At 37.5% G+C, this 23,947-nt stretch overlaps 1 protein-coding gene across 1 annotated transcript in view; it reads right to left on the bottom strand.

Annotated features, from left to right (window-relative positions):
• Positions 1-1,330: 1,330 nt before the first annotated feature.
• LOC126412219 (arrestin domain-containing protein 17) overlaps positions 1,331-23,947 on the bottom strand; it is a 44,976-nt gene continuing 22,359 nt past the window's right edge. Inside the window, exons 5-8 of the mRNA XM_050081706.1 lie at positions 15,939-16,127; positions 13,058-13,310; positions 9,297-9,470; positions 1,331-5,002 (exon numbers count right to left, since the gene is read on the bottom strand). Of these exons, the coding sequence (XP_049937663.1) occupies positions 4,866-5,002; positions 9,297-9,470; positions 13,058-13,310; positions 15,939-16,127 (753 nt within the window). The 3' untranslated portion in view covers positions 1,331-4,865. The remainder of the gene's footprint in view (positions 5,003-9,296; positions 9,471-13,057; positions 13,311-15,938; positions 16,128-23,947) is intronic.

Below are 23,947 nucleotides of genomic sequence, written 5' to 3'. Positions count from 1 at the left end.
AATTGCAAGAGTAATATATAAAAAAGTTCATCATTTTTTTCATGCTCTGGTTCCAAGTGGAACATGGGAAGGTGCCACAAATAACTGCATAAATTATCCTTATTGTGAAATACATAGAAGCCTGCAAATTATTTGTGTAAGATGAATTATTACATTTCCTGATTCTGATCGCATATGTTAATATGTAATCAGATTGACAGAGCAACTCTGGAATTTACATACTACCTGTATTTCTCTGCTGCTTTTTTTAACTATATTCTGTATAAAACTTGCTGGCAGATTACGACTGTGTGCCAGATTGAGACTCAAACTCAAGACCTTTAATGTTTGCGGGCACGTGCTCTAGCACTGAACTACCCAAGCATAACTCACAACATGTCCTCATAACCTTAATTTCGCCAGTAATCTGTGAGGACAGGTCGTGAGTTGTGCTTGGGTAGCTCAGTGCTAGAGCACCTGCCAGCGAATGGCAAAGGTCCCGAGTTCGAGTCTTGGTCCAGCACAGTTTAAATCTGCCAGGAAGTTTCATATCAGCACACACCCCAGTACTGAGTGAAAATTTCATTCTGGAAGCATACTGAGTATAATTTTATCAAGAATTTTAAATGATTTATTTATCCTCCTTGGCATCTTTATACATCTATTCTCTCCTCTCAAAGTCCTTTCACTGATCCAAGCTTCGAGCCACTAGCGCCTTATACTTAGCTTTATTATATATACCTATATTGTGTTGCTATCAACCTTCTCTCATCAGCAAAGCACAAAGTAATTCAAATTAATATTACACTTCTTTGCAACAGCAATTAAATTCAGTGAAGCAACACAGTTTTAAATTACTTCAAGTAAAACACTTTTTTTGTTTTTGAATGATATACACACCCTGACTAAGGTTTGCACTGTTGTGTCAAAGAAATGGATAAAACATTAATTTAAGAAGGCTATACTCATAAGATGCTTTGGAAATTTGCATTTTATTTCTTTAAGGTCACATTTAACATATAGCTGCAAAATGTTCACCAAAGTCTTGTTATTCTCATAAAAGCTTAGTATCCAAACCCACAGACTTCAAAAGTGTGAATAGTGTGCATGGATTTGCTGTGGCATAAAAGTGTATCCTTGGATCAAGAATAACTACAGCCTTAATTTCCATATTCTTGCAAAATTTGTGCTTATTACCACAGGTTCTTCACGTTACATGGCTAACATACAAAACAGGAACTAATAGCACCAAAGTTGTGCCCTTGCCCATTTATAACTCATATTATTATGTATCCTGCTTTGGTAATTCCAGAGCAGAGTCCTGCATCAATAAAAATTAGATAATGACAAATAACAGAAGTATACATATATTTCTGACCAGTTGAACAGTCATATTACATATCAAAATATAAGTGATGCAAACAAAAGGTGAAAAGCAATATAAAACAATTATGTGTGGGAACAACACTCCACACAAAAATTCAACCATTCTAAAGTAACACAAGCTACTAGCTAGTACCAAGCTAAAGCAGATAACATGTCACCAGTGACAAGATAATGACAAACTCTAAAAATGTCAAGTTATACAGATCAGTTACAAAAATCTAAAAAGATATCTGTGCTCAAGTCTCGGTTAACTGTTGAAAAACATGGTAAATGCTTTGTTAGTATGCATTTAAAGGCTGAGTAAATCTTAAACCCATAAATCTTATTAATGCACAAAATTATTGCTAAGTTATAGAAACAGATATGTATGAAGCAGAAAAATTCGTTAGTGCCAGTACAGCTTGCTTGCTACAAACGAGACAAGTGGATCATGGATCCATCATAACAGGTCATAAAATATATTATGATTACCAACATACATTACATGTATCAAAAGAAGAGTTCACTTGTGAAAGCTATAAAATTATGAGGCAGAATTGCTGGCCAGTTCCTATTTTCAGGAGATGAAAAATTTTAGTACAGCCGGTAGACACATCTTTGTCTCCCTTGTCCTCACAACTGGCAGGTCACACTCATCCTGGGGTCTGAGAACCTATCATTCCTTTCCAACATTCAACTCCTGTCCCTCCGTACCTCTTCCCTACCTGAGTAAGGAACCAATAGTTCCAAAAGATGCGATAATTTTTTGTATTTTTGTGTGTATCTATATGCAGTACTAAAAATTTTAGTGCATCTTACTGGTCAGAAATTCCATCTCATAATATATGTTATATATCATTTTGTCACTAAAAACATAATTCTCTGAGCAGAGTTAAAACACGAGCTTTTGTATTTATGACTATTAAAAGGTATAACAATAATGGACCATGAAGTTAAAATTTGAATAATTATTAACATTTTTTACCAGTATGGTGAAATACACTGAATTAATCAAAAAACAAATGGACAAATAACGAGCAAAATCTATAACATAAGAATATAGACTATGATCTTTCAGTCAAAAATAACTATTTTTTCTTCCAGTTTCAGATTCATTCATCACAAATTATTTCTGAAGTAAAGAAGCAACTAATATAAGATCACAGTGAGAAATCAGAGTATTTTCATCAGTCAGTTATTTCATTTTCAGTCATTTATAATATTTTAAATGCTCTACATATAACAAAAATTAAATTATGCAAGCCATTTCAGATCTAATGAATCATGCAAGATATTTGTTAATTTTCTTGATAAATGTAGGAACATTCAGTTATTTTCATAATAAAACATGCCAAATTATGGACATGTTATAAGCTGTCATATCTTGTAAAATTTTCTCAAAATATGTTTGATAATTTAGGTACATCTGCTTAGCAAAACCCTTACTACGTTTCTACATAACAAGCAATAAACACATTACAAAACAATAAACTGTGCATGTCTAGAATTTTGTTCACACTGAAAACTTATTTGCTTTGGTTTTGCTGCATAGTGGGGATTCTGCAACTTACTTTTCATTGATGTTTGTGGAATGCCCTATACAAAGTTTGTGCTTATAAACATATTCGCACTCACTGAAATGAATGAGTATAAAATCAGAATAAGGGTCAGATCTGTTATTTAGTAAAACAAAAGTTTAGGTGCACACATGTGTACAAAGTATTATACATAAGGATATGTATGTTCAAGGACTATTTCATCTTTATCAGCATCATGGTCAAATAACTGGAAGATTCATGAGGTTCACTTAACACAGACTGGAAGGAAGGCTGTATAGAGGCCCTCCTCAAACATTCATCTGCTCAGTTAAAAATATCTGCCAACAGATAGCTAGTAGTATGCAAGAAAGCAGAAAGAACTACACTGTAGAGAGCTTTCACAGTAAAGTAGTGATTATCAGACTCAGAATATTGGCGTAACGGTATAGCTGCCAGAAAAAACTTACTCCTCTCTTGTTTGTCCTACTTTCATGGAAAAACTAGCATGGTTAGTGAGCATAAAAAATGTGTTTGAAACATGGTATCACTGACAATATTAAAGTTTTTTATTGGCTCAAACAGTTGATGAGCAGAATGTATGAAACTATGAAAAAGATAAAATGAAAATGGAAGGCCATAAAAGAGGAGAAAGAAGCAGAGAGAGATTTATTGTGATGCTGGCTTGACAAAAATAATTGAGGAAGGCTGATCTCCACATTTCAAAAAATGGAAAAGGAATATTAAGGGAGGTTGAAGTATTAGTTACAGGAAGGAGCATTAGCATACAATAATTTTAATTTGTGGCTTAAGTTACAAGGTTTTTCTCCCAAATAATAAATAACTAATAATATTAACAAAAGCTTGTAAAATATCAGGTTCAATTAGTACTCTGTAAGCCACACATGAAAAAATATTGTAGTTGCTGTAAGTGTGGTATTCATGGGCACACGCTTCTTCAAATTTCTCTCACTACATATTTAAAAGATAAAATTAAGTAGCAATAACATAAGATAAACTAACCACTTCTAACATGATGACTATTTCTCTGTAAGAAACTATAACTTGCAAACAACATACACATACACATCACGAAACTATTCATTGGTGTCAAGAGGGATAAGATGCAACATATACCATATTTTCTCTGCCCCGTTTTCATTATTACTTGTAACATGGATCTGAGAGAAGCAGATTAATTTCAATTAAATTTTGCCTGTGAGTATGATGCATCAATTTGACATCTAATATGTGTACCAGAACAGACAAACAGTTGTAACAGCAGATCTACATAAGTAAATGAAAAGTTTTTTGATGCTGTGTGAAATGGAATATTTTACATAGTATACCAGAAAAGGAAATGACAGAACAGCAGCAAAAAACAAATAGGGTTACATGATAACCTGAGGGTAAGGCTTAAGGGTAAAGTTCCTCAGTTTAATAAGTATTTATTTACTTTGTTTGATGAAATATTGATGAAGTTATATGGTACCTTACTTTAACAGTTTCACATTCGTGTATCATCATATTCTTTCATATTTGGTCTTTGCAACATTTATAAAACAATTTCCTAGCTTGAAAGAAAGTCTTAAAAGTAATTTGTATACAAATATGTGAACAGTCTTGACTATGCTTGTATAAAAAGAACAGTATGCACACTTTTAGCTTCTACAAAGCTGTTAATAATTAAAAAATTCATTCTGTACACATGTAAAAGAAATAAAAAGCAGTAAATCTGTTAAGTTAGTATTCAAAGCAAATAAAAATCTGAGATTCCTGGTATAAGAGTTTTCACTGATGTTTATGAAGTTATGTCAGATTATAAAAAGCTTGTCCCAACAACCAGATGATAAAAATGAAAACATTTGTGCCATTTACAAGAGTATGGTATTGCATGTTAGACAAAAGATGTTAGCTATGTTAGTGTATCACATTCAGAGCAATACAAATTATTGTAAAAAAAAAAAATGTTCTTCCTCTTTAAAATCATTGCTGAGGTGGCTGAAAGTTGTACACTGGATAACGTGGAGTGAACTCCTGAGATCCTTGCGTGTACTGGTTGTCAGATGCATCTCGAATATTTTTTGCACCACCAAAAGTCCCCTCAGCAAACATGGGTTGTGCTGTATTGAAAATAAAAACTTGTTAGCTTTGTGGTAAACATGGGAAGCTGCTAGCATACCAATAAACATTTTTAAAAAAAATTCTTAAGGAAGAGAGGAATAGTCCAAAACTGCCTAACTACAAATTATCATTCCTGCTACACATAGCACACATGCCACAATCTGTCAACTTTAAAATGTATAACACAAATATATGAAGAATCTGTCACACAGGAATCTACACTACCACACAAAACTAATAATGACTACAAAATGAGGCCTCAGAAGGAAAGCAAAAAAATCTGTACAATCCATCTGTGGATGGATTTGCAGTAAACCTGAAACCAATAACAGTTTGAACCAATAAACTTTTGAAAACCATACTTGCGCTGGTTGCTGTAGTAAACTACATACCTCACAACTTTACTACAGTCGGGGTTCTTGTAGTGTATTTTTGACAAGACAGCAATTCACCATTTACAAATGTTATTTATAACATGGAGCTTTTTCAATCTTCATATGCATGACTTAATGAACATTGTGGAAAACAGATTGCAGTTGCTACTCTGGTGATTTTCAGGAAGTATGAGGGAAGATCAGAAAGCAATGCACTACAATTTTTTTCTTCCCTGGTATTGCAGTTGGAATGCTGAAATTTGATGACAATGTAGTTTGAAGTTTGCGCTACAGAGGGTATTTTGTTTTTGTGTTCAGTTCTATCAAAAGAACCCTGAACTACGAAACAAAAATGGTATGCATGTTACTGTCATCAACTTGTGAAGAACAGCGATGTGTAGTTCAGTATTTGTGGGCCGAAGGGCATAAACTGAGTGAAATTCACAAGGACATGTGTGGCATGTGGAGTACCGACTGTATGGACTGTAACAATGTCTCCAGATAGTGTGCATTCTTCCAAGAGGACTGTGTGAAATTTACTGATTCGCCACATTCTGGGCGGCCGGTAACAGCTGCAACCCCACAGAATGTCAGAGCCACTGAGACAGCAATTTTGAATAACTGGCGTGGGCAATTGTGACTCTTATCTTAGTAATTCAAGATTTCCTATGGTGCGGTGTATGATATTGTTCATGACACACTGAAATTTCGTAAAGTAAGTGTTCGCTGGTTGCCTAAGAGCCTGACTGACAACCACAAGGGCCAGTGAATGACAAGCCTGGTTCACTTAATGTGTTACATCATGTTTCTGAAAGGAATCGTTACTAGTGATGAGTTGTGTGCCCAAAACCAAGCAGGTCTGTGTGGAATGGGATCATGCTGGTTCCACATTACGAAAAAAATTCTGAATTACTCAACTTGCTAGGAAAGTGCTTGGGATAGTATTGTGAGATCTGCATGGTGTGTTACTGGTGGACTTGCTGAATGTGGAACCATTGTGAATGCTGCAGCCTATATTAAAACTTTGGTTGTGTTGTGCCTTTCGTGACGAATGCCAGAATATTACTGCTAACGGTGTGAAACTTCTTCATGACAATGCTCACCCCCATGCTGCTTCTGTTCATGAGGAAATCACTAAACTTTGGTGGGAGGTAATATAGCATTCACCACACAGTCCGGACCTTGCATCGTCGGACTTTCATCTGTTTGGTCCCGTGAAGAAATTTCTGGCCCTCCAATGCTTTGTGATAGATGCAGAAGTGAGATAAGCAGTCTGAAGATCGCTATACTCCAATCACATGGACTTCTACAAACAGGGCATGCTGAAACTGTGACCACAATGGCAAAAATGTATTGAGAAAGTTGGTGACTATGTAAAAAATGTAGTAAAAGATGTAAGTTGATTTGTGATTTTATTTGTTTTGTTACATACTAAACTTTTTGATAGTAAAATTACTGTGCATTCTCAGATGACAAATTACAAAAACAAATGAATGAAGTACTGAAAAATCAGATACCCTCAGTTTCTATGAAGTTGTGATTCTAGCTAAGCAGTTTGCAGTGGAAGCTTTTGATGCTAAGAAGAGTAAAACTGGAGTTCAGGCAGTTAACTGCATTCAAGACACAATGATTTGCACTAAGGTTCTTTGAATTATGTCTTTGCTGAGAAATAGATACACAATTTACAGCTTCACTGCTCACCAACAAGCAGTTGCCTCAGTAGCAAACACAAAACTAATGAGAAATTTTATGAAGATGGGTTGCACAATTCACACTGATATACATCACGGTCATTAACTTATGGCAACCATAATAAATGGGTATATCTGAACAGAAATATGAGAGTTCACTGAAATTGTATCCCTTAAAAGTACATGAAACAAAAAAAGTTAGAATATTAATATAGTTGCTAAAGAAATTAAAAGACGCATTGAAGAAAGTAATGAAAAGACAACAGTTTAATTTTCAAGCAAAATCATATTGTGGACAATGGGTAAAGAAGACGAATGTATAATTATGACTCACAGCACCTAGGGCAAAGATATTAAAAAAATAAACTACGAAATCGCCAGCTTTCAAAAATACAGATAGTTTCTTTATCAAAGGAAAGACAAGGATAATACAGGTTAGGCAAGTAAGTGTTAGAGAAAAATTGCTCCAAACTGAAGACTAGGAGAAGTGCAAGAAAAAAATTACTCTGGAGCTGGATAAAAAAAATTTCAAAATTAGGCCAATGTGACATGCATTATATCATCGCTGGACAAAGATATGATAGGAAATTGACTATGATCTCCCTGAATGATTTATGGTGGCATTCCTCTGGAGTGATTAGGAAAACTGCAGTAAACAAAAATAAGAATACCAGATGACAATTTGGGCCCATTTCTTCGGAACAACCCAGCACTGTTACCACTGTTACCACTGTTCCATCTTGCCTGTTGAATTCCTACCAAACTCTTACATATTGTAGATTCTCTACTGATTCAGAAAATAAGCAGTTGCTATTCTACCTATTTGTTGGCTGGGTTATCATATGAAATGCACTGCATTAGATTAGATATCATTTCTATTGACTGTTCCTAGAAGAATATGTATACTGAAAACCTAAAGCAGACTTCTCAGTTTTCTTTAATACATGTTTGACTTGTAAATTTATTGTATCAACATGCAGTTACAAATCTTTCAGTGGATGACAATCTATCATGTAAATAAAAATTAAAAATTGTGCAGCAGAAGATAAGAGACCAATAAATAATCATTCATCTGGATACTAAAGACAATTAAGGCAACAAACGCAAGGAGAAATGCTGAACATTATTTCCATAGAGATTTGTCTATTTTTGACTCTCCACCAAATTCCCATTACAATTTAATGTATAAACCCTTTGTCCTTTGCTTAAACAAATTTATTTTACACAATAAAGAGAATAATTCAACAGTTCATGTCGTGACAAATGAAGTCACATATGCTGAAGTTTAGATCATCAACTTAAAAAAAAAAACAGATAAGCCATTGGAAAAGATAACAGTTTTGAGGGACATGAGCATAATTTTATGTTGTCTTACTTAATTAACTCCTCAGACTGAAATTTACTGATTTTATTTTATTTCAGATCTTCAATTTCAGGGCATCCTGTCCCACCAGCTGATGTGCCTGAGAATTCAAGTACATCAACTGAAAATTTGGTATGTCTATTGCAGAAATCTGTCTATAAAGCTTGTCCACAATCACATCAAATGTCATCCTCTTTTCACTGCATCACAAACAGATAGACTCTTACCACCTTGATGCTTTATTAAAGAATGTCATATGTTTATAACACAAGAGCAGTATCCCACCCTCAGTTCCATCCTTCAGGAATTGTTTCATTAAAGAAGTGAGACCCATGGGCAGCATCACAGAGTTCACTAACATTTATATAACCAAAAAATTTATATTTTGTAGTGGTCATGTCACAACAAGCCAAACAGCTTTTTATTTTTCCAGTTAAAAAGAACTTTTTAAAGAAGTGTATGTGTCCATATTTATTGACAGTAAAAATCAAACATGAATGTCAACATTTTATTTTAATAAATAGGCAGCAGTTAAGGATGCACACCATTGTTTTAACTTTCATTTGAAACAAATAATGGAAGACCCCAGATGAAATAACAGTGTTAATTATGAGAGAGTGCTACTCACCACATAGAGGTGTGTGTGTGTGGGGGGGGCATGCAGTCTGATGAAAGACTTTGTCTGATAACTAAAAATCTAACACTCTACTATTACACGTGATTTTCTGGTGTTCAATACCTCCCAATACCTCCTCCCTGTGGTGAGTAGCAATCTATCCCAGTGCATACTGTTATTTGATTTGCAACTTTTCTATATTCTTGCAGATGCCAGAACACTGTGGATATAACACTGGAAGCTACTCACGCAGTGTAGGGTACAGAGCTCCACCAGGGGCAGCAGGTGGTCCTGGTTGAGGAGTCCCAGTTGGAGGAACCCAAGCACCAGCACCCCCAGTAGGGAGTGGTGCAGATGGGCTGACATTTGGGCCAGGGCCCCACTGTGGATTCTGAGGTTGTCCTCCAGGAGACACTGCAGGACCTGGAGAGCAAACAGTTTCAATTTAGCCAGTTTCACAGCTAAGATAACATTCCTGACACGTAAAAGACTTACTGAATGGATCATAATTGCAATCTGCAGCAGCAAATCATTTGACAGCTAATGCTGGATAAAGGCCTCCTCTACACTTTTCCAAGCATTACAGTCGTGAGCTGTACACAGCCATATTGTCCTTGTATGTTTTCTAACGTCATCAACCAACCCTATGCTTACATCACCATCTTGGACTTCTCTTAACTATTTCAATCTAGAAAACAACTTCCTTGGTCCATCAACTATGTCCACATGTCCTGCCAAATTCTAACTAATCTTCATTTAAGTCTGTGCTGCAGCTCAGATGTTATAGTCCTTTTCTATGCACTTGATCACGACTCACTGCCTCTTATATTTGGCAAGCAATGATCTATTCTCATATAGTTTTCTATCTGAGGGGCAGAAAGCTTCACTTCTGCAAAGTAGCCAGCAACCTACATATATTTCCATTTACACACACTGACCCAAAAGTCCATTAATATTTGAAAATGGATGAATTCACAGAATAATGTAGGCAGAGGGGTAAAATTTAACACACAGGCCTAAAATGACATGGCATCTTCCAGAACCGCAAAACAGTGCAAAAATTGGCCAACATATGGATCTGGGAAACAACACGTTGCATGAGAATTGTGTATCAAATGAGCTGTAGTGAGAGAATGTGCTGTAATGAGGGAGGGAGTCAGATGCACCAGAAAGTGTGGAATGTTGACTTGGACAACCAGACCCAAGTGCTACTGCTGCTCGGACAGTCGAGGATGAAATGCAGACTTCAGCGGGTTGATCTCCACATGGTGAGGTAGCACTCATGAAGTCGCACATTGCACCACCATTCCACACATTAGGGAGTACTCTCCAATGCTATCTGTACAAAATCCAGTGTCATTATGAATTGTTAGCCACTGATCTTGTAACACAGACACCATTTGCAATGTGGGCACTACAAAAAAATGTTGTCTAACATGTTGTAGACAGACAAAGCCCATTCCACAATCCCAGGATCCGTCAACACCCACAACTAAAGAATTTGGGCTACTGAAAATCTTAGAACTGTTGCAGAACACTCCACTGAATGATGAGAAAGTCATTGTGTGGTGTAAATTTACCACATCAATCATGATAGAATTCATTTGTTCAAGGAAATGTGGGGTGCTACTTTTCAGACTGTTAGCACACAGGTACAAAATCACATCATCCAAAGCCTGGCTGATAAACACTTGTTGGAAGGTACGGCTTTTATGGAGGATGGAACTCCACTCCATATTACTACAAGTGTGAAAGATACCTGGCACACATAGTTTGGTGAGGATTGTGTGCTGAGCCACAATTTCCATCATGCCTGGCCTCCCACATCCCAGACCTCAATCTAGGCGATTATCAGTTGTGGGGTTACCTGAAGCTGGAAGTTGTCTGACCTCATTAGAGATGCTAAAAGACAACATCTGATGCAATCTATCACCATATCTACTGATATGCAATACAGTGTTGTTCACAACACTGTCGCTCGACTATAGGGATTGTTGATGAATGATGGCCAACATGTTGAGCACTTATTATCAAGAACATCATTTTTGCTAAAAAATTGTTATTTTAATTATTGTTTTTGTATCATATGAACTGCAATCTGTTGATCATTTTATGCACTTCTTTGATTTCAATAAAACATCATGTCATTTCACACACTAGTGTCAACATTTACTCTTCTATGTACATTATTACGTGAAGCAACCATACAGGTTAAGGTCCAAGGTGGCAACCCTGCAGCCATTCACCCTGGTGTGCCCTGGTTTGCGAGTAATTTGTCGACACACAGTGACATTAAATTTCTAATTCTTTGCAAGTCATTTTAATCGCTGTGTTACCTTTTTCATTTGCACTTATTTTTTCTCCTTATCATACTGTTTTCGGACTCATGACCATAGATGTTAAGTCCCATAGAGCTCAGACCCATTTTTGTCATACTGTTTTCATTTGGAATCTTTATGCATTTGATTTTAATTATTTTTATTTACCTACCACAATATTTATAGATTTAAAAATGCCAATTTGTAGGTTAAAAAACAAAAGACAAAATAATTTATTTACATTGGCTGTGCATTGGCGTCATCAAATATGTATTTTTCGTTACGTACAACACGTGCATCTTTTTGGGTGGTAATTGTTCATATGAACACTAAAACACAAATTCCTGTTGCATTTTGGACAAAGTAACACAAGATAAACTTTTAAACAAAAGAATGGATTACAAATAAATGTGCAAAATGAGGAACTGAAATAATGACAGCAATAATATGGATGAAAATCTAAGATGAGTGGACAGAAAAAAATTAAATCAAAAATAATACAAAAAGTGATCAAGATGATGTGACAAAGGGATACAAATTTTAAAAAATTACATTTAAACCAGTTCACTAAATACAAATTATGATTAAAGTAATTTTGATAACTATTTATAAATAAAAAAATTGAAGTATCTGACAAGGTTCAAACCCGCAATCTCCTGCATGGCAGGCTAACACGATAACTCCTACATAATAGCACCACTTTATGAACACCTATCAATTTTAAGGCTCTAGCAAGTAACTCAAAAATATAATTTTTTTTAATTTTTTTTTTTTTTATTCACAAGCGAGGGCCTACCATGGTGAATGGCTACAGGGTGAGATACCAGGCACTCTAATGTACATTATCATACAGATGGTTAAAAAACTTGATCCCACCCATGAGGGCTAGATTAACACAGAAGATGACGTATTGAGGTAACAGTTGTTTCGGTAAAGAAAGTTTACATCAGAATCATCTGTACCACTGTCACATATTCTCCACATCAAATCATATGTAATGACAAAGGCCTGTCACAGTTGTATGGCACATATTAAAAGGTCTAAGATTTGCCTGTTGCAGGGCAAATGTTCGACTTATCCTGCCAAGATATTTATTATAACATATTTTTTTGTAGACTTGAAAATGGAACTTGTATCAAAACTAGTCTTCAATAAAGCATTATTTACTAAAAACGCCATATGGTGGTAACATGAATTTCTTCATGTAACAGAGTTAAGATTTTCATAATGTGTGCTCTCCAAATCTATGCACTTGGAACTCTCACCGCGCACACTCAAACAAACAACAGAAAAAGTTGATTATGGTGTTCGCTCTGGCATTCTGTTAATTAATAATATGTATTCATAGCAATTAAGTTCATAGCATGTAACATCGATCACTGTCCATCACTCAGCTTTAGTGTGCCATGAAGGAGTGAGGTATTCAGCCATAAAAATCTTTCCCCACTTACTAGGAGATAAAAAGAATCTAGAAATAATACAATTAACTTCAAACACAAATTGGAATCATATTCACTTAAAAATTCCTCCTAGATGAACCTAAAAAAAGGAGAGGCTTGAAATAATCATGTGAAGCAAATTGCCATAATCTTCACTGGCAAAGTGTATCATAATGTTAAATGACACATTCCTCATCATGAGAGAGATCACAATTATGATCCACATAACATCAAACCACTAACAAATACTCACCTGGAGGTGCAGGGCCCCACTGTGGTAGTGCAAACCCTCCTGGGGATTGGTGACCAGCAGGTCCATACTGTGGATGGTGGTCACCACTCGGGTCAGTGGGTGGGCCATCTGGAATGATTGCTCCATTGTTCTCACTATCTGGTTTCTGCAATGGAACAGGTGACTGGTAGGATGCCAGTGGGATGCTTCCAAGTATGATAGGTGTCTTTACTGTCAAGTTTCTATGATAGAATCCCGCCACTTTGCATTCAACCTGTAAAATTAAGAAAAAGTAATCTTAACTAAAATTCAGTAAATTGGTTCCTTCGGAAAAGGGAAGTGTACAACCAGGAATGTATGTATACCTGAAGAGAAAACAAAGGACTAGTTGCACGTTCCATGGATTATTTGAATGCATATTTAAATGGCATGAATGCATATTTAAATGGCATGGAATGAGACAGTTTAGAGACTGTCAATTTTCAAATTTAGGTTAGGTGTATGTCACATATTTTTCAGCCGGAGCTGCAAGTATCAAGTACTGAAAAAAGGAGCATGCAGCTTTTATCTGATGTCAAGACTAGTCAATTCCTCACAGTTAATGGACTGCTATGTCAAGTGCAGCATATTTTGTCAGGAATGGTAGCCCATGTCATATCCATCCAACTAACGATCACGAGGTGGCCTTCATAATAGCAATAGTTGAAACCTCATTTACGAACAAAAGTTATATACTTAAAGTGACAAAACACACAATGCACAGATTTTTTAAAAGAAGAAGGATTAACGAATACATAAAGTAACCACTGACATCACATATTTCAATATACAAAGCATAAATAATGATTCTTAATAATATGTATAACTCTGATTTAAAACCATAAATTTAAAAAAAAGAAAGAAAGGAAAAGTAAAGAAAATCAGACACTGCACACAGACCTCCAACAGTGTTCATGCAGTAGGCCTGCAAATGACTGTTGCTTCACAGTTGATATCAGACATTATCTGCAAAGTTAATTTAATGCTCAACATATAAAAAAAATGATAAATTAATCATTCTTATTTCAAACTATCCTGCACTTCAATATAATATCAAACACCTGACAAACAATTTCATTTTTATCCTTACATAACAAAGAATTTAATGAAAGTATTTATGAATTACAACAATATAAGGAAAGAGAGATTGCTACTTACCGTAAAGAAGAAACATTAAGTTGCAGACAGGCACAGTTAAAAGACACTTACAAAAAGCTTTCGGCCACAGACTTCATCCGTAAAAGAGAGACACACACAATTCATAAATGCAAGCAAGCGCACCTCAAGCACACATGACCACCAACTCCAGCATCTTGAGCCAGAATGCCACTGAATATGATGTGATGCCACCAAATATGATGAGAACAATCCTACTGCTGAACTGTTCACAGCAACTCTGTCTTTGCCCTACCTTCCTATTAACAATGAATCCTACCCCCATTACACCATTTTCTGTTGCTGTTGATATTACCAATACTCATCTGACCAGAAATCCCTATCTTCTTTCCATTTCACATCATTGAGTCCAAGTATACCTCAATTGACCTTAGCATTTCCCTTTTCAGATTTTCTAATTTCCCTACTACATTTGAACCTCTGACATTCCTAGCCACAACTTGTAGACTGTTACATTTTCATTGGTTATTCAATCTTTTTCTCATGGTCGTCTTCCCCTTGGCAGTCCCCTCCTGGAAATCCAAATGGTGGGCTAGCCTGAAATCTTTTGCCAGTGGAGAGATCATCAAGGCACTTTTTTTCATCCTGCAGATACACAATATGTGTCTTTAATGCAGTGGTTTCCATAGCCCTCTGCATCCTCATGCCATTGATCACTGCTGATTCTTCTGCCTTTTAGGGGCAGTTTATCATCCCAAGGGCAACAGAGTAGCCTGACCCACTGTCCATTTCCACCCTCTTTGACCAGGTTGCTGGCAGAATGGGGGCAACTTCTTATGCCAGAAGTCTTTAGCCACTGTCGCTGATAACTTTTATTCAAAATTCAAGCAGTGGTGTGGTTTGAAACTGGGACCGAGGACATTTTGATTGTTAGTCAAAGAAGTTACCCCTAGACCATGGGTGCATCTTTGCCATCACTCATAAGATTTTAATAAATCCATACCTGTTCAGGGAAGTGCACTCAGAGAGAACTTTGAAAAATCTTTCTCAAGAGCAAAAAGGTAACGTGAGGGCCTGTCTCAATATTTTTGGTCTGATTGAAGATAACACACAATTACTAGTGAGGTTTACAAATACGATCCAGTAACAAAGCACCAAAGCTTAGTGATGTACTTCAATCTGGCCCCAGTTGAAACATGTGAGAATGAGCCAAAAAAAAAAAAAAAAAATAGTATGCAACCACACACTGATTATCCATTAATAAGGTGTGACTCAAGATGAAACGATAAACCAGCATTTTTACTGAGGAGTATTTGACGGGTCTCAATATAGTGTCACTTGTAACAGATCAAGCATCGTACACAAATGCTTCCTGTGCCAAAAAAGTTCATCCTGTCACACTTTGTTCTTGTTTAATGAATGATTATGAATGTTCTTGTGTTCCTTAGTCCTCAATATTAATCAAATATTCCATGTGATTTCCTTCTCCTGCTGAAACTCATAAAGAACCTGAAAAGACAATTTCTGAACAACAAGCCAGTTGAGAAAAATTTCAATTCTAGAACACCAGAAGTGTTATGTAGAATGGACTGTCTGTTACAAGGCTGTGAAATTTCACAATGGGACAGTCTATAAAAGCAAACTGCATTTGTAATTTATACTGCATAATAACCTAGTAAAATAGTCTCATATTTTATTTTCAGACGTCATGCACAATAAATTTTACATAAGGAACAAGACAACTTACTCTTAAATCATATTCCAGGTCAATGATATTACAGTTGTTAAGATTAGATGGTGGTAATGGTGGGATTGTGATTTGTTCACACCAAGTGTTGGAGCCACCACCTGCTACTGAGCCGAAATTCTGCTCAGCTATTGTAACTTTGTCCTTGCGCTCAGTCCTCTGTGGCGATGTAGCCTTAAATGTTACAACCTGCAACATAATCATCATGTAGAATCATTACTTAGTATTACAACAGGGCAGTGACAGAACACTGGAAGATCTAGTACTGCAAACAAAGTTTACTGTCTTAAGTTTACATGACAGACTTGACTTTTTGAGCTATATTCTGTCTTCCAATAGACAGTATTACAATTACTGACAGTGACTGTATTTCTATTCAGAGAGGACTCTTTTGAAGTGTGGTCTGGAATGATAGCCATTGTTATTTACACTGCAGGAGCTGGAATTATTTGTCCAACTTCCATGTCACCATGGCCTCATCATTAATAGTCGCACTGCTGGCTGTGACATCACTTGTGCCTGCCGAACATGGTAATGTTCTCGTCGCACGTCTGTCACGCCTACTACAACCATGCTATGAGCAGGTCGCAGTGTGTACTGACCTGTGAACTGCCTAGCTCACTGATGTGTTTCCAAACATTTTTATTTCTATAGCTTTTTTCATAAAGATACCCCAAAATCCGTGGGTCATCATAATGACAGATTTTTCATCAAACATAATGTGCTGTCAATTTTCTAAAGTGTGTTCTGCCAGTCTGATTTTTCAGGATAGCGTAAAAGCACCTCTCATGTTCCGTCCAGCGTTGCTCCACAGTGTGCACTGTTTGCCCAATGTAGTAGCAGCCACACTGAGACGGTATCTTGCACATTCCAGGTGTTCGGAACCCTAACTCATCCTTCACAGGGATTTTTTTGGGTGGGAGGACCTTAACACTGATGGAATAATGTGTGTCTTCAGGAGTTGGTTAATCTTTCCCAACACTGCGCCATAGAAAGGTAACAACTCCCAATAATGTGCTACAGAAAAGCAATAACGCAAGTTTCTTGGTCACTTCTTTGGTGGCGTTTTCACTGTGCGTCTCACCAGAAATGCTCTGTGATACCTGGCAGTGACTATCCATTTTTCCAGAAGAATCTTCTGAGGTGGCTTAGTTCTAGTGACAGGTTTTAGGCATTATGAGACAACCTTAGCATGTTGCATGAGGGTGGTCAGAATGCTACATTTCTGTGCCAGATGATGGTGGCTGCAAGTGTCCAGGTACTGATCCATGTGTGTAGTTTTCATGTAGATTCTGTAGCTGAGGTGCTCATAGGTTTTCCAGCAAACGAGTACATCAAGAAAGAGCAATGCACCTCCTACTTCTACTTCCGTAGTAAACTTGATGTGGTCAGGAATACCATTCAGGTGTTTTAAGAATTCTCGAAGTTTTTCATGTCCCATGTTCAGATGACAAAAGTGCTGTCAACATAACAACAAAAATAACTTGTATTATCTGGAGCCATATCGAAGGTGATGTCTTTAAATGACTCCATAAAAATAATGTGGAACATACTCGTTGGAATAAAAGCATACAAACAATAAAGATAAAAAATCATTGTGTAGTCGAGGCCTGACCTTTCAATAGGCACATAAACAAGACTGAAAGTAAGTTTTTGGATGGTGTCCTCCTTCAGTGCTAACTAGTACTGAAAATGCATGCGCACACAAACAGAGAGAGAGAGAGAGAGAGAGAGAGAGAGAGAGAGAGAGAGAGACCTGGCTCTACCAAATACACAATGTCGCAGCCAACTTCATTGCACCAGCACTACAATTCACCTAGAGTGAGAGGTTGTACCTGGTGGAGCAAGTGATGGAAGAAATGAAGTGGAGAATGCAAGGGAGGACTGGAGGGCAGAATGGTTGACAGATGGGAGGGAGAGATGGATAATGTACAGAATAGTGCTGGTGAGCATGTGCTGGCACAGGCATTGGAAGTTGTGTACAGTGCACAATGATGTAAGGAGAGGCCTGTGAGAGGGACATAGAATACAGAAGTGGGGGACAACAGAGAAGTATTGTAAGAAAATGCAACACCTAGAGCCATCCTTATGCTGGCATTTATTGAGTGGCTAACAGTTTCAGTGCTTCAATGCACCGTCTTCAGGCCTCAGTTGATGCTGAAGGAGTTAACACCATATGTATGCATGATGCGCCAACATAACTGGTGTACACAGAGTACCTGCAAGTGTGATGTCGTCTCTTCAACCATCAACTGTCAACAATGAATTGACAGTTGATGATTGAAAAGACAACATCATAGTTACAGGTAGTCTGCGTACACTGGTTATGTTGGCCACTGATGCATAGTGTATATGGATGATGTTAACCCCTTCAGCATCAACTAAGGCCAGAAGATGGTGCACTGCAGTGACGAAACGTAGCCACACAATAAATGACATCATAAGGATGGCTGCAGTTGTTTCATTTTCTTACAATAGTGAATGACCGTAGACCCCGTGCTCCAGTCAGAAGTGCAACAGAGAAGGGTTTGAGCGAAGACTGAGTGACGTGGATGAAGTGTGGGGAAGGAACAAAGGGGCATGAATACAATTGGAGGTGGATGTTGGAAAGGGACTGGTGGAGACTGAGGCCAGGTGGATTGTGGGACTGAAGAATGTATTGTGAAGACAATTTCCAACTAAGTAGTTTGGAGATGATGATATTTGGAGGAGTAATCACGTTAGTGAAGCAGCCACTGAAGCCAAGTAAGTTGTGTTCAGCTGCATATTCTGCCACTTGGTGCTCAATTCTGCTCTTGGTCACAATTTGGCAGTAGCCATTCACTCAAGTTGGCTGCTGATTTCTTGTCACACTCACACAAGAGATTGTGATAGAAGTTAGAGCAGAGCTGTAGTATGATATGAATGCTTTCTACAGGTGACTTTGCTTCTGATAAGGATAGGATATGCCTGTGATCTGACTGATATCTGATGTGTTGGATGGCTGCAGAGGACATGTCTTGCAGCTGGGTCTTAGAGGAGTTATGACGTATGTGAAAAGATGCTGGAGTAGGTTGGTGTATAGGTTGGTGGGATCAACAACAATGAAAAGGAATCCAAGTAGTAATGGTTGAGAGATGATGAAGGAAGCGATTTGTGTTCTTTTATAAGGGAAGTTATCCTATTCCCTTAGGAGTTCATTTTCATCTAGGCTGCAGACTGTGTGATTGATGACAACAGGCCTTTCCTGGTACCACAAAATAATGTTGGTGCATTAGTTTCTCCAGTTGCAAAAAAAGTTAAGGTCTGGAGGATATATACGGACAGCACATTGTTGTAGGTAGGATTTCTCTCCCACAGTCTTTCAACAAAATGTTAACAAGTGTTTCAGGAAATTTTAATGGCCTTTTCTGTGCTAGTTGAGTAGGTACTAACAATAATTCACAATAGTCAGATTTGCTCAAAATGATGTACTACTCAGGATGGATCATGATACTTTATAGACTGGGTAGCCACAACAATACCACTTTGGGGGAAGTGGGAAGGCTTGTGGGTACCCTGTCCATCATTTACAAGTACAATAGTTGAAACTCTGGTGAATTATGTGGTTATGTTGTTCCAGACCGGGTGATATTGAGTTTAAGGGATGGGGTGTGCTCCTTTGCAGCTGATTCATGCAGTAGTAGGATTAGGGGCACTTATCGCTTTTGCACATGAGATTTGTTTCTGAGAGAGGATTTGGGTGGGGGGTTAATACTTGCCTCTGAGGACCATAGTAAGACCTTCACATATGAGACACACATATTAATGTGGATGAGATGGCTACTATCAAAACGGAGGGACCATTGATTTTTAGTGGGAGATGTGGAGGTATGTCCAGAAAGGTGGCATAATGGGCAGATAGTGGAGGCAGATGGAAGAAAAGTGTTGAAGTTGAAGTGGAAAGAGACTGCATTATCTTGTCACTTGGTCCAGGTTGTGAAGAGTTCACGAATGAACCTGTAATGGACAAGGGAGTTAGAATCTTCAATGGCTAGGACAGTCTCCTCTAGATAGCCGATAAAGAGGTTGAGATAGATGAAGTAGTTACAGGTAAGGATGTAGTTTGTCAGTTGTATAAAGAAAATGTAGTGTGTTTTAGGTGGCAGGATGCTGGGAAAGGTAGTGTTCAAATATGACAAGGCAATAGGTAAGGGGGATGTTGGTGTATAGATCAGTGGGATCAACGACGAAAAGAGATTCACATGGTAATGGGGTGGAGATGGTTGGGGGACACAGGGTTGTAGATAGGATTTCCCTCCCATAGCATCGAGTATAGATTTAAGTGTCAAGAAGTCGTTTCTGAAAGTACTTGTATGGAGTGTAGCCATGTATGGAAGTGAAACATGGGCGATAAATAGTTTGGACAAGAAGAGAATAGAAGCTTTCGAAATGTGGTGCTACAAAAGAATGCTGAAGATTAGATGGGTAGATCACATAACTATTGAACAGAATTGGGGAGAAGAGAAATTTGTGGCACAACTTGACTAGAAGAAGGGATCGGTTGGTAGGACATGTTCTGAGGCATCAAGGGATCACCAATTTAGTATTGGAGGGCAGCGTGGAGGGTAAAAATCGTAGAGGAAGACCAAGAGATGAATACACTAAGCAGATTCAGAAGGATGTAGGCCGCAGTATGTACTGGGAGATGAAACAGCTTGCACAGGATAGAGTAGCATGGAGAGCTACATCAAACCAGTCTCAGGACTGAAGACCACAACAAATCTTTCAACAAATTGTTAACGAGTGTCCCTGCATTAGGTCATCCATCATCAAGAAACATGGTTGGACCAAACCATACTGTTTCAGGAAATTTTAATGTACCTCTGCGCTAGTTGAGTAGGTACTAACAGTAATTCACAGTAGTTAGATTTGCTCCAAATGACATACTATTCAAGAAGAGAGTTCTGCTGCAATGTAAAAGTAGGGGCTGAGTTTGCGACATTCTCACATACCCATTCTTATAGTACACAAAACAATTCACAAGATTTTGGGTGTGAAAGCTATTCAATCACCATGTAGTCAGCATTGACTGTGTTACGAATCAGCTTTCATTTCACATACCAAAAGGCAATTCTCTCTCTCTCTCTCTCTCTCTCTCTCTCTCTCTCTTCCTTCCCCCCCCCCCCCCCCCCCCTCCCACATACCCTTATCCTTTGCCCACATTTATTCAATAGGGCTAAACTGTCAGTGACACGTGGGTAAATGCAAAACTGTGTAACCCCATTCACGTGCCAGGAAGTCACGTTCTGTCACGTGACTTGTATTAATTAACGAACTGCAGGAGATCGGCACGAGTCTGATTTTACTATACTTAATATTTTTATTTTTACGCTAGGTAAAAATATCCACTTTTCTGGTGTTTATACTTGGTGTTTTCTCTGTAACAATTGAGTTATAACTGGCAGTGTCGACTTCGAAGCAAGGTATGACAAGAATTGTAAATCACGTCACAAAACTGACAGCATTTGTTTCCGAATGGTAGTCACTGCTGTTTTTCTTACACGTAAATACAAGTTTATCTCAGAAACAAAACCAGAAGAGGAGTCAGCATGCAGAATATTTATCTGAGAACCTATACCTATAAGAACTTTAAAACCGCCAGTACCATCACTCATTTTTCAGCAGACCTTCATGGAATGACTAATTGACTCATGTTTCATCAAGGTAACACAATGTTTAACTACCTTCTTCTCTTGTCTCATGAATTTTTATACGGGATGTAGTTCATGCTGCACCTATGTCAATTATTTGAATTAAAAACTCTCTTCCTAACATATCAGTAACCAATGTCTCTAAAAATTATTTACATTGTTGAAGCGCTTACCATTGAAGCTAGTTTTCTCCTGCATACCTGTAACACGTTTTTGTGATGTCGGGCATTCATCACTCACATGGAGCACTTTAAAACATGATTGTTAAAACCATCCATTTGTGTTACAGGTCCCTTGTGATTTCGATGCTTTCCAGGTGACACGAAAGCAACTTTTTTCTACTTTTCCTACAGGTCTGACACTTTCATTTACAGTTCTCTTGCTGACACCAAATGGTTCTGGAGTCCGTTCTTGTATTTTCAAATGTCAACAGTAAGAGACTTGCTTTCAAATTCAAAGCTGTTTTTAATAAATGTGGTAAATAATCCCCCTCACCTGCTTGTGGAGCACTTCACATTTATTGCAGTCACTTGGTTCTTTTTTCTTTAAATCACACTTCAACATTTACAGATACACATTGTCACCTATACCGCTACAAGAGAAAAAATAAAAAAAACTGACACTTGAATGAATAATTGGGTTGTCGCGAAGCACGGCAACAGTGCAGCATGTCGGAGCGAAATTCTCACTTTCTAGCTGTAACTTGCTGCTAGCTGCTCAGAAAGAGAATGAATATTATTGGTTGCCAGTGGCTAGTGGAGGGGGATGTGCAGAACGGCTGAAAACTGGGCCGCCTTCCAACGTGACGTGTACTTTAACAAAGTATTAGTTCACTACTGTTTTTATCATTATATATTTCAGCCTCGTGCCACACAAGTAGTATTGTTACTCATTTGCATTTATTAATAAATCATCATCAGATGACCTGTTTAAAAAGAAAGAAAAAGAGATACAGTAAAATATTAGAAAACTACAAATCATACTTACCTCTATACACAGTCATAAACACTTGAATACATTATACAGTAACTTATAACTGAGTAGGACCAGAGAAGCAGTCACAATTTAAATACATCTGCACTCTGATCATTGTAACTGGAGGCTACAACTGACTGACTACTAAAAAACATCACAAAACAGACTGCAACAGAAGACGTGAGTATGACGACAATGAAAATGAAATAGAGGTGTGCAGGACTGTAAACAGGAGAATAAGACTGTATGTAGTCTTTGCTGAATTCCAAGACATGAGAAAGGATAAGGTAACAATTTAATGGGAAGTGGGTAGACAGCATTAGAAAATATGTAAGAGCAACATGGACACATATTGCCAAAGAATGTAAGCCACCTAAAATTTAGTGGTGTACTTAAATAGGTGATGATGATGGGAACAGGAAATAGGTTGCAGTGAAACCATGGTCATATTATTAAGATATCTTTTACTACAATTATGATAAAAATTGAAAAACACCTACTTGAAATAGAAACAAAGAAGCAGCTACAGGAAAGTAAAGAACTAACTGCAGCCTTGAAAGAAGGCTGTCAATCACTCATAGCAGTAACTGCCCAAACATTATTTATTTACTTATTTAATTTCTCAGATTAATCCGGAAGGCCATACACAGCCTGTTGCATTTCTACCATTCAAGAGAACATGCATTGTGTGCACAATGTTAAGAACTTTGAGATTTATTAAAGTAGTGGTTGGTCATTGATAGTGGTTTAGTAGGCTTAAATTCTGCATTAAATGTAATTATGAATCATAACTAATGAAATTATTATTGAAGTTAATGAAGTAGGTCTTGCTAAAGCATGATAAATGTTTCCTAAACAGAGATGGAGTGCAAACTTGAAGTTAAATGTGTCACCTTACTGAGAAGCAGAGCTTCGGGATAATATTGGGTGATTCTTAATGGAACATAATGGTCAATGTGCACAAACGCAACAGCAACAGAATGAAAGAAACTGGATATCATTTATCAAACTTAGGATAAAGGGTACACTATCCACTCACATAAATATGACCATCTGGTAAAAACCTTGAGCAATCACCAGCATAGTGGGCTGCTGTGAGACGTGTAGGAAGAGTGGAATGAGGTTCTGCAAGGAACACAGAGGGATATGCAGCCATGCTGACTCCAGTGCCTTGGCCAGTTGCACTAGATTTATTGGTTGAGCATCCATGGTGCAAACAGCCTGATCGAGATGATCCCATAGATTCTCCACTGGGTTTAATTCCAGAGACTTTGGTGCCCAAGTATGGTAAACTCATCCTGGATTCTTGACAGCGCACATACATTGAGAGCTGTGTGACATGTTGCACTGTTCTGCTGGTAG

Source organism: Schistocerca serialis, chromosome 7 (assembly GCF_023864345.2).
Source record: "Schistocerca serialis cubense isolate TAMUIC-IGC-003099 chromosome 7, iqSchSeri2.2, whole genome shotgun sequence".
NCBI classification, from domain to species: Eukaryota; Metazoa; Arthropoda; class Insecta; order Orthoptera; family Acrididae; genus Schistocerca; species Schistocerca serialis.
This window is presented reverse-complemented; position numbering and strand designations above follow the sequence as displayed.